Here is a 10824-nt window from a genome sequence, read left to right on the forward strand (position 1 = left end):
GAATGTATCAGATAGAAACCCTGTGAAATTACTGGTAATGTTTGCCATTCTGCATCTATGGACATTTACCACACAGAATAATTTGCTTTATAATGAAGTCAACATTTTAATTATCATCTTTTAAAGTGTGTCACCACAATCTTTTTAAATAAACTTTATTAATTAGAGAAACAACATTGAGCCCACATTGACTAACATGAACAAATAGAAATAAACATATTAACAACACCAGGGGTCATGAACAAACTCTCACATAGACAAACACAAATGTATTGTGATAAATTAAACTGATAATATTTGCTACACAATAATATCACAGATTATTATTGAGAAGTATGAGAGGGCTGGCGGGCCCATGACGTCACATCCGCCCGCAGCCTGTCGCTCTTCCTGTCTTGCTGAGGGAGGGGACGGAGCTGACGGCTGGGAGGACGAAAGGAGACAGAGAGATTAAAGAGAGAGGGGATCGGCCCGGGTTTCCACCGCTAACACCCCCGGTTTTTCTGTAGCTGCTGGATTTGCCACCGAATCGGCGCGGAACATGTCGACCAGTCGTCAGCTGAGCGAGAGCAGGGCCATCCCGACCAGGACGGTGTTGATCAACGACACAACGCAGCTACCTCACGACTACTGCACCACCCCCGGAGGCACTTTATTCTCCACCACCCCCGGAGGTAAAGGGGCAGCCCGACTGCTTTGGGATGGGTCTGGAATCAAAATGGAGGAGAGGTGCTGTCGGTGAACCTGAGTGTTTCTGTCACTGTGGCCTGTTCAAAACAAAAACAAAGCCTGGCCCCGCCCACACGCTCCCAGGCCGCTCTCTGATTGGCTGGTGTGCAGCGCAGAGATTCTGATGAAAGCCTTGCTGCCTATTTACAAAAATGTTGGGCTTGTCAATCGTGGCAATTTTTATGTAACTCAGAGTGAACACGTCCACTCTGTGTCATATCGTTTATAGCACAGCTTGTTCTGCAACATGATTCACAACAGAGCATGTAAGGAAGTACATTACATTTAGCATGGACACTTTAAATCGGTCATTCACTCATCAATGATATTTTACTGATTAATAAAAAAATGCAATTTATTGCTTTAGCAATGTAAGAAGAGCTCAACAGCTGCACCAGCAGCTGTGGTAGTGGTTTGTGGTTCAGCTGTTGTTCCGTCAGTGCATCACAAACACACATCTGAATATTTTTATCCGGGTTATAAATGAACGTGAGTTTGACCTCATCAGGCATGGCAGAAAATAGCTGCTTTTATTCTCTCATCTCTGTCTAGGTCAACATTTTCTTTTTATTTGCATGATATATTCATAATATATTATATATTATTATATTATAATTTATATTATATCAGACAAAAGAGGAACGATGTTAAAATAACTCCTGTACTACAATATGTCCTCAGTCTTACTTTGATAACTGCAAATTATTTCCAGTCTTTCTTTTCTTTTCTTAACTGATCATATACTCTAAATATATGACCTGGTTTAATCTACAGGCATCATTATTTCTTCTTATATTAAATACTTAATTCAACGTTGCTTGTAATAAATAACTCTCCGTCTTCCACATGATCAGACCGACTGAGCCGGTTGAAAACCAGTTTGGTTAGGTTTAATGAAACCGGATAATGAAAATAGATGCTGGTTATGTAAGTTTTTACAGGCCATGGCTCATTTATCTCAGGATGCACAGAACCAGAGAACATCAGTGGAATTTAATTTGAAAAGACCTTATTTACATCAGTCATTTCCTGGAACTGAGCCACTGTTATGTCACTGGTTCCACCTGTGTCTTCCTGCCACGAGGAATCTAAAAGTGTGCTGTGGGAAAGGAGAATAAATCTGATTAGTTTGCAAATAATCATTAAAAAAAAGGACACTGTAATGCCATCAAAATGGAGGTTATTCTAACTCAGGAAACAGAGAACACGTACAGTACTGGACAGACAGGACTTCAACAGAAAGGAAAAACTCACAGAGCTAATAAGAAGGGCACTGACTTAGAGCAAGTGCAGTCATCACTGGCTGGCTCATGTTGCTGATGATTCACATTCACCTTTCTTCACTCCGGTGTTATTGCCCTATTTGGTTTGGAAATTTCCACTGGGGCCCAGACTGTGAGACTGATAATGATTCTAATGATTACTTTAGAAAAAAAGGAAGGTGCTTGCAGAAAATCAACCTTTTGACACCAACAGCACCCAATTAGACATTTATTTTTCTCAGATGGAGCAGAATAACAGACACTTGATGTTTGTCCTATTGCAGGAACCCGGATCATCTACGACCGGAAGTTCCTCCTGGACAGGCGCAACTCCCCCATTGCCCAGGCTCCACCAGCTCGCCTGCCTGTCATCCCCGGAGTGACCAGCCAAAATGTCCTACGTGAGAACCAGAAGAACGAAGCCAACAACCATATCAAAAACCATGATGGCAAGCCCACAACCGGTAAGACTTATGTAATAGGAATTTTTTGTATTGGAAATGTCCGTCGCCAGTCTGTCGTCTGTCTCACATCTCATCTGCTTCTAAAGGTAGAGGCAGGCAAACGTTGCACCCGTTATTAAATGTATATCTAGCATATGTCGGTCTTTGTTTGCTTTTTCTCTAAAACCATCCAGCCTGATCCCCTCGCACCTTTCTTTTTTTTCTAGGTGATGATGCCCAGTTTGAAATGGACATCTAACCGACTGGAACACCACCAGCGAAAAAGCAAATGACCTGGCATCACACGTGCCAGTGGCTTGGCTTGTAGAAACCAATGTTGTGAGCCCTCATGGCAGCCATCTTCTTTAGCTCTCTGTCTCACTGCTGGATGTAATGTGTGTAAACCATGGGGAGTCAGTACATCATGCATACAGGTACAGTATAGCCAACTCTGGAAGCTATAGGTTCATTTTGAATAGATTTCCATGGTTACCCATCGCTGTAAAAATCAACCACTCAGGCCTGATTATTATGTACTATTATGTACCCAGACACATGGTCCAATAAGTCGACTGCAGTGCTCAAATTTAAAGCTTTCTGAGCCGGGATCTTCAACAGAGCACAGTGTAAAACCCATAATATTCTGATTAGTTGGTGAAGGAGGTGGTCATTTTTAAATACCGGCCTTAGAATCAGTCAAAAGCTTTGATATGCATATTCAGACTTTGGTTCTGCAGGCCCGTGTGTGCATGTTATTTAAGGGATTTCTTTTTTCTTTTTTTGGAACTACTTGAAAAGGTCCACAATCTATTATCGGTTGTTTGGTCAGTTTAGTTTCCCCCTGATGGTGTGTAGAAGGGATGCTGTGTTGTTTTTATTTTCACAATTAGGAGACAATTTCATGCCATTCCAAGATTTTAGCTTTCATTACCGACACGAGCCTGTGTGAGTTTCTCATTTTCAGGGGAAAACATTTTAAAAAGTGAATCTTAGGCTGTGATGTTAATTGTTTTTTTAAATCCTCAAATAATTGCATTTCCCACTATTACTATAAAGCTAAATGTATATCCTGCAACTACAAACAAGCTTTTCATAAGAATTACATTTCAGAAAAATATATCAATAATCAAACCACTTTGGTCGTCATGATCTTGCTATAAATTTCTTTTACAAATTTTATCTCCTGCCTAGAGTCGGGAAAACACTTTTAAAACCGACTTTGGCTTAACTGGTTTATTGTTTTGGCGGAGGATTTATGTTTATAATCTGATGAGTATTAGACCTCGTTCCCACCTGGTATTTACATCCATCCTGTGTGATCTGATAACAAGTGGTCTGCGCTAAATTCAGGTCTTTAATTCAAATGAGTAAAATCTTAATAGCTGCGTTCAGCTCATTGATTAATTTAGTCCTGTCTCTCGCTTGTGCCAACACACACACACACTCACAAATGCTGTCATTGGACACATCTGTAAACTCAGACTGCGTAAAAACAACATCATTTTGTCTTCATGAACACAAATGACATAAATGATTATTTGCATATAGAGCGGGTAACTGAGATCCGACTGATCGTGGTCACAGGAGACGCTTTCAGGACAAATTTGAATGTCAGGTGTGAACAGACAAACTTCAAGCTGTCCACTTGTGATCGGATCTCTCGGGACAGATGTTTATACCAGGTCTGAACGGGGTCTAAAAAAAGGAGGAAATACTTTCTAAATGTCCAGACCAGCTACACATTCAGAACAAATTGGAAGTGGTTAAAAATCTACGGCAATCCCAGTGTTAAATTAATGGGTGAAATATATACGATTTTTTTATTTTCTTTTGAAAAAACTTGAAATAAATCCTGATGTTTTATATGCATTTTATCGTTGAATACAGTTTGATAGTATTGACGGTTATTAGTTTGGGAATAAGCGCTGTCAAGCCTTTGAATTAGTCGAGAAACCAGGAAACACTGTTTGAACCCAGGCTTGATGGAGACTGTCCCTTAATCTACAAATCTGTCCCCAGTGTCCTTAATCCATTTTACGCTACCTGATTCTGTTCGCGTGTCATGTCTGCCCATGCCTTACTCGACACGAGATGCAGTAACTATAAACCCCGGCTCCTTGTCATCAATTTGTACTTTCCAACAGATGTTTATTTTTTCACTGTAACATTGAATAGGTAACATTGTACTTAGCACTTGAGAGAAAAACAAATAGGTTTTTATGTTGTTTTCTTTTCCTTTCATAATTTCCTTCCTCATGCAGCTGTGAAGTTTGAACGTGTGATGACATTCGTGTCATTCTGGGATTCTGAAGCTCAGATGGTGATGGTGGTTAAAAGAGCGCCTCACGCTCATTTAGTCCATCATCGAAGTCGTATCTGCTTATTCAGTCCAAGTAGTAATTCTGAACTTGGCAAAAAATCACCACAGACTTTGTGTTTTTGTTCCATTTAAAATCCATTCATTCATTTCTCTGTGTGACTGGAACCACTGAATGGCTGACACGATATCTTTCATAGATTTGATTTGATTTTCTTCTTTTTGGCTTTGTAATTAACTTTGGCCATGTTTGGTGACGAGTACATCGAGGGGTTTGCTTCAAACCGATTTGCATTGCACATTTATTTCTTTTGGCGATTAAACTCTGTATAACGGCATCGTCATTCAGATTGCAGATTTATATCAAATCGGTTTTGCTTTGACAATGAGGGCTTTAACATTGTGTTGAAAGAAACGTGAAACAAGGTAACTGTTACCATCTGTTCGGATTTTAAACAACTTTTATTTTCATCGAATCTCCAACCGCAGTGGACATTGTTGCTGCAAGATCAATAAAGTTCCGTAACAAAGAAAATGCAATGTTTTGTGTGTTTGTTTGCTTATTCAGACACAGACAACAGGGATGAAGTTGTTCAACATGTCTTAACTATTCACCCACTACGTTAGCACAGTGTTCTCCACGCTCAGTTACACTGATTCACGCTGAGCAGAGTGGAGCTCTCTCCTCATCAGAAATGTCACATCACAAGTGATCATTAACAAGCTAAAAATAAAATCTCATTGTTTACATTTTCTCTGATTTCTCCCATTCATGCTCTCGTTCATGAGACCCAATTATTCCCTCAGGCAACTAACTGTATTTCTCTTACAGGCTAATGTATGCATATTAGCAAATACTGTCTTTGAAGAAGGGTAATGTATGTAAATGTATGCCATTTAGTTTTTAGCTGTGTACATGACCTACAGTCTACAGTATTGTAAAAATGTAAAACTGCAGAAGTGGATGTGAAGGCAAGGTCAGAGTGGTCGTTTTCAAACTGCACACATTTTATCTTGGAATCGATGTCTTGAAAATTGTAACATTCAAGAAGCATGTGTTTATTTTGGAGCCGTGCTTATTGGATGTCCTTTGACTTTAGTAATTTAATTTGTAAAAATAGACATTGCAAGGGGAATATACACCAAGATTTTGTTTGCTTTTGTTTAAAAAAATTGTTTTAATTCTTATCATCAAATTAAAACTTCGCCATGTTTTAAAAGATGGTGCTTAATCAAATAAACACAAGCGTAGTGCTGGTTGAGCACTGTAGAGGGGGTTCTTGGTTCCCAGGGAAGTTAGGAAGATGCCATTTAGTGTCTGCTGGGTGCTCTGTACTTAATTGGATCTGGAAAGAGACAGAGTTCAAAAACAATATACAGAGAGCAGTAGGTGATGGCTGAGTAGGGATCAATAAGGACTTAGTGTAAGTGCCCCAGTGAGTTAATCTGGCCATGTGCACATCCAAATTACGTGCACATCCAAATTAATTATGTGTATATCTGTACATGCATGTGCACTTTTATTACATATTGTCATTCATGTTATTTATCTCAATAGTGCTGCAGAGATTACAGTGGCTCCTGCAATACTGACCCCGTGTGGATGTAGGAGGATTCACCTTATATCAGTTGTACACTATACAATGCTGTATACATTAGTAATGTAGTTGTATATATTTTATAATGTTCACATCCAGCAGGCCTAGCCCCGGATTGTACTTCACAGGTTTTGCATTTTATTTACAAACTTTAAAGCAGTTTAAAATTAATTAGAGAAAGGCGAAATATACGTAAATGATCGTATTTCTTCACCCAGCGTGTGTAGTAAAATTAACCAAACACAAATGCTTTTTAAACTAAGTCGTTCCTCACATTTGTTTTGGGGATTTTCAATCAGGCATCGCCAGTGCGTGCCCGGGCAATTTTTTGAGCAGGCATTATTGCGGCTGCTTGCGGGTCCTTCCTCCTTTTCTACGTCCCTGAGCGAGGCCGACGTAAAGATGGTGAGTGTTGTGGCGACAATATAAGAATAATCTGTTCATCATCGCGGCCATCCGTCCATTCACACACTTTTACTACAGACTACGTGAGGGTGGAAGTCCGCTTTATAATAAAATGTGGATATTGACGCGGGTGCGAGAGAATTGAGTGGAAATGAAGCGGCGCCGTCCTGATGCTACTCTGACTGACGTTACACACACTCACCCTGTGTCAGCCCGCTTCGGGACAGCGTGTATAATTCACTCTTTACGCTTCCACACGGTTTCACCTCATAAATGGCCTCCTCCACCCGCGTGGCTGCTCTGACACCTTGTATGTAGACGTTAAAAGTATTAATACTACCGGAAAGCAAAGTAGTAGCGCCTTGTGGCTAACGTTAGCACACACTCCGCCGCCATACGTGAGCAGGCCCCTCACTGTATGCGAACACGGATATTGTTAATACCACATACTCAGGTTTATATATTTATTGTTATCGTGTAAGAGAACATACAGTATCTGGGCTGTGGAGGATTTCTAGTTCACACATTGTGCTGAGAATCTACAGCAGCATGATGGCTGAGAAGCTCACGAGCCACTTTGTGTCACAGTAGCATTGTGGGAATTGTATTAAAGGTCTTATGGGCAGTGGATGATTCTAAGAAACTGATCACACCGTTCCTCTTCCCCCCCCACCCCATCTTCAGAATGACACAGTGACAGTCAGGACTCGCAAGTTCATGACGAACCGGCTCCTTCAGAGGAAGCAAATGGTGAGCATCCATATCCCCTTTCCCTCCTCTTAATTCTCATCTTCCACACCATCTGTCGCTTTGATAACGCTTTGATGTCCCTTTTTGTCTGCGCCTCCCTGCAGGTCGTCGATGTCCTGCATCCCGGCAAGGCTACAGTCCCCAAGACTGAAATCAGGGAGAAGCTCGCCAAGATGTACAAGACCACTCCTGATGTTGTGTTCGTCTTCGGCTTCAGGACTCAGTTTGGTGGCGGCAAGACAACAGGCTTTGCTATGGTCTACGACTCCCTAGACTACGCGAAGAAGAATGAGCCCAAACACAGACTGGCCAGGGTGAGTTCTTCACAGTCAGGCTACTCGTCAAATTAAAAAGCTTTGACAGTTTTGTGGTGTTGCACAGCAGAGAAGCATCCTGTTTTTACCAATCTTGTCTTTGCAACAACAAGCAGCGTCAATTTTGTATAATCTGAAGTTCTAATCCAGGCGGGCAGTCTTTTCTTATTGTAGAGGCAGTTTTCAGCCTCTGAGTTGACCCTAGTTTGACAAATTAGGTTGAAAGGTCTGGAGGTATGAGAAGTGAAAAGCAAGACAACTATCCATACTATGTGTTAGGTATTTTTGAAACAGCATTTTTGTCTGTAAATCTGTAGTCATCATAAAGATAAGTGCTGTTTTAGTTATTTCATATCAAGTTAATCAGTCATGGACTGTTGTAGAAACACATTTGTCTGTGCTGCATCATAGAAATGATTGTTTCATGTCTTAAAAGCTGCCAAAACAATCTTGATGTCATTGTCAGTTTGTTTGCGTCACATATACTGACATCAGTCACAATTAGGATGTCCAGTCATTGCACAAGATTTATAGATCATTTTATGTATGCATTTTCAAGAGCAGCTCATTCAAAACAAACTTCTGTTGACACTGCTCGTTCTGAGATCTACAGCAATGCACCCACAAAGTTTGAAGTTGATCGGTTGACACCTAAATTGAACTACGTAGTCTCCTTGATTTATAGATGGATGATTAAGTTTTACCTTTAACACCGTGTATTGACATGCTTGTTCGTTTGTGTTCCCCAGCACGGCCTCTATGAGAAAAAGAAGACCTCCAGGAAACAGCGCAAGGAACGCAAGAACAGAATGAAGAAAGTACGAGGCACCAAGAAGGCCAGTGTGGGTGCTGCTGGCAAGAAGGTAACTTGACTGTTTTACATACTTTGGGTCAAAGTGTCTCTGACCACAATTGTAGTTTTACACAACATTAAAAGGCCTATATGTAAGTTTTTGCTACATAGACAATGTTAGCATTAGCAGCTGTTAATGAGCACGCGGAAACCTTGTGAGTTAAGCATGAAAGAAAAGTCCTGTACTTGCCAAGACCTGCCTCTAGCGGTGGAACGCAAGACTGTAACTCTTGTTTCTGTCACTTGTTTCCTTCTACTTAAGTTAGCATAAACCGCTAGCACCAACATAGCCAGCCCAGCTCCTCACTTTATCTTACAGCAAGTCACTGTAATAAGGCTTATTATAACCTCCCTATAAGACATCTCATTAGGTGGCAGAGAGAACTTGCATGTAGCACCTGTAACATGAAGTAGTCCTGTGGTTATCAACCATGGATGAATATAACTTGTCTTTTTTAATCAAAGACTGTACAGAAGCTGGAAGACAATTCAGTTCAACATAATTGTTTCTTTATTTTCATTTCATTCATCTTTTCTTTTCCCACCTTGCTAATCTTTGTTTTTCACAATGTTTCTTGCTTTAATTTCCTTTGTCATCTTTCCAATCGTATCAAATGTTCTTCTGGAACTTTAGAAGGTAAATGTTCATGGATAGACTAACTGCAGTGTGCAGATAATCCAGGCGTGATAGATACTAGTTAACTTCCCTCCATTTACCCCCTCAACTATCACCTGAGAGCCATAGACTCGCTGCTTTTCACGTTGGATGTACACAATGCATCCAATATCTAATGTGACCCACTGGTTTACATTTAACCAGGCAACATTCCTGCTTCTAATGCTAATGATCACCTTCAACTGCTGATAGTGCTTCATACCATGTTCTGGAAAGGAAAATACTAGAATAGGTCCCTGAGTAGCAATCCCACCTGGTCTGTGATTATTATCATGCGCTTCCCTCTGTAATGGCTCCCACACAATGGTTTCTAAATATATTGATGCTAACTAACCATGTCTCCCATGGTTTCCATTGGCTTGTTTCTGAATGTGGTACAAACCCGTGGTGTAAAAAACTCCAATCAGATTTTTCTTTTCTGTTCCACAATTCAAGTTTCAACACGTTAACCTTATTTCCCCCCCATTTTTGTTCTTGATTTTGCTTGCCATGGATTTCTTTGGCAGAAATGAGGCGTCGTTGCGCAGGTATAGAAGCAGCATGGAGTGCCACTGTGTTGCACATCCAAAGCTGATAGACCTGAACTGTGCCATGCATGTCACACCCTAGTTCCCACTACAGTTTTCCTCTAGTGTTTTTCCCACGTTGTTTCATAGGTTTTTCCTCTATCCTTCTCCTTCATCCCTCTGTCTCTGCTACATCATGGGCTTATCCTTGAGGATGTGTCCACTGTCTTACACAGACGAGTGCTTTTTAAATCCTTCAGATTCCTTGTTTTTAGATGCAGAACCTGAGTGTAGCATGTAGATTATAGTGTTATTAGTTTGTGTTTGGTCCACCTGAACTAAAATTCATCAACATGTGAATTCTACCCTGAAACATTTTCCTATTAAAGCCATAACAATTATTTGTTTAATAAACATGAAGTTTATTACTATGGTGTTGAGTTTAATACTGTTTCTCCCTTTAAAAACGTTTTAACATTTGTGGTCCCATTTTACCTTTTTTAACCTGATAATACTCACATGTTGAGTGTTTGATGATTCAAACTGATTTGGTTCTTGTCCTAATTCTGCTCTTCTCTCCTCACAGTGAGTCCGGACAGTCATCGAGGGTCTACGTGCTCAACATGCTCTTGTATATTGTCATCAAATAAAAGTTGGAAAAAATTGGACAAAAAAAACGCTTTGTGCTTTTTGGTGTTCTCATTTGAATAACCAGGTCCTGCTTGAGCCCAGTTCATCTTCTTGAACTCATGACGTGAAAATATGTCGAAGTACTGTTGGTACCCAGGATTGATAAAGGATGTGATGTTGGTTGTTGAATGACAGATGTGCACAAACATCTTACATGGCTTTGACATTTACATCTTGAACCTCTGAATTCTATGGTTTGATTTTAATACTAAATACATAATGTTCTTTGTAAGGACGTTTGTTATGATCAATATTTAACCCCAGTAGAAGAAACCTTGTAA

At 40.3% G+C, this 10824-nt stretch overlaps 2 protein-coding genes across 4 annotated transcripts; both read left to right on the top strand.

The window, feature by feature from the left end:
- Positions 1 to 368: 368 nt before the first annotated feature.
- eif4ebp2 (eukaryotic translation initiation factor 4E binding protein 2) lies at positions 369 to 5286 on the top strand. The gene is made up of 3 exons (XM_035171903.2): positions 369 to 674; positions 2276 to 2455; positions 2662 to 5286. The coding sequence occupies exons 1-3, from the start codon at positions 542 to 544 to the stop codon at positions 2691 to 2693; spliced, it is 345 nt and encodes a 114-aa protein (XP_035027794.1). The 5' UTR covers positions 369 to 541; the 3' UTR covers positions 2694 to 5286.
- Positions 5287 to 6644: 1358 nt separating this feature from the next.
- Positions 6645 to 10530, top strand: rps24 (ribosomal protein S24). 3 transcript variants are annotated; one of them, XM_035171900.2, is made up of 6 exons: positions 6645 to 6754; positions 7439 to 7504; positions 7609 to 7818; positions 8568 to 8681; positions 9306 to 9308; positions 9854 to 10530. In XM_035171900.2, exons 1-6 carry the CDS (start codon positions 6752 to 6754, stop codon positions 9857 to 9859), a joined length of 402 nt encoding a protein of 133 aa, XP_035027791.1. In that variant the 5' UTR covers positions 6645 to 6751; the 3' UTR covers positions 9860 to 10530. The 3 variants fall into 3 exon arrangements, with proteins under 3 accessions (XP_035027791.1, XP_035027792.1, XP_035027793.1); XM_035171901.2 differs by lacking the exon at positions 9306 to 9308; XM_035171902.2 differs by lacking the exon at positions 9306 to 9308 and having other exon boundaries at positions 10440 to 10530.
- Positions 10531 to 10824: the final 294 nt, after the last annotated feature.

Source organism: Hippoglossus stenolepis, chromosome 12, assembly GCF_022539355.2.
Source record: "Hippoglossus stenolepis isolate QCI-W04-F060 chromosome 12, HSTE1.2, whole genome shotgun sequence".
In the NCBI taxonomy this organism is placed as follows: domain Eukaryota; kingdom Metazoa; phylum Chordata; class Actinopteri; order Pleuronectiformes; family Pleuronectidae; genus Hippoglossus; species Hippoglossus stenolepis.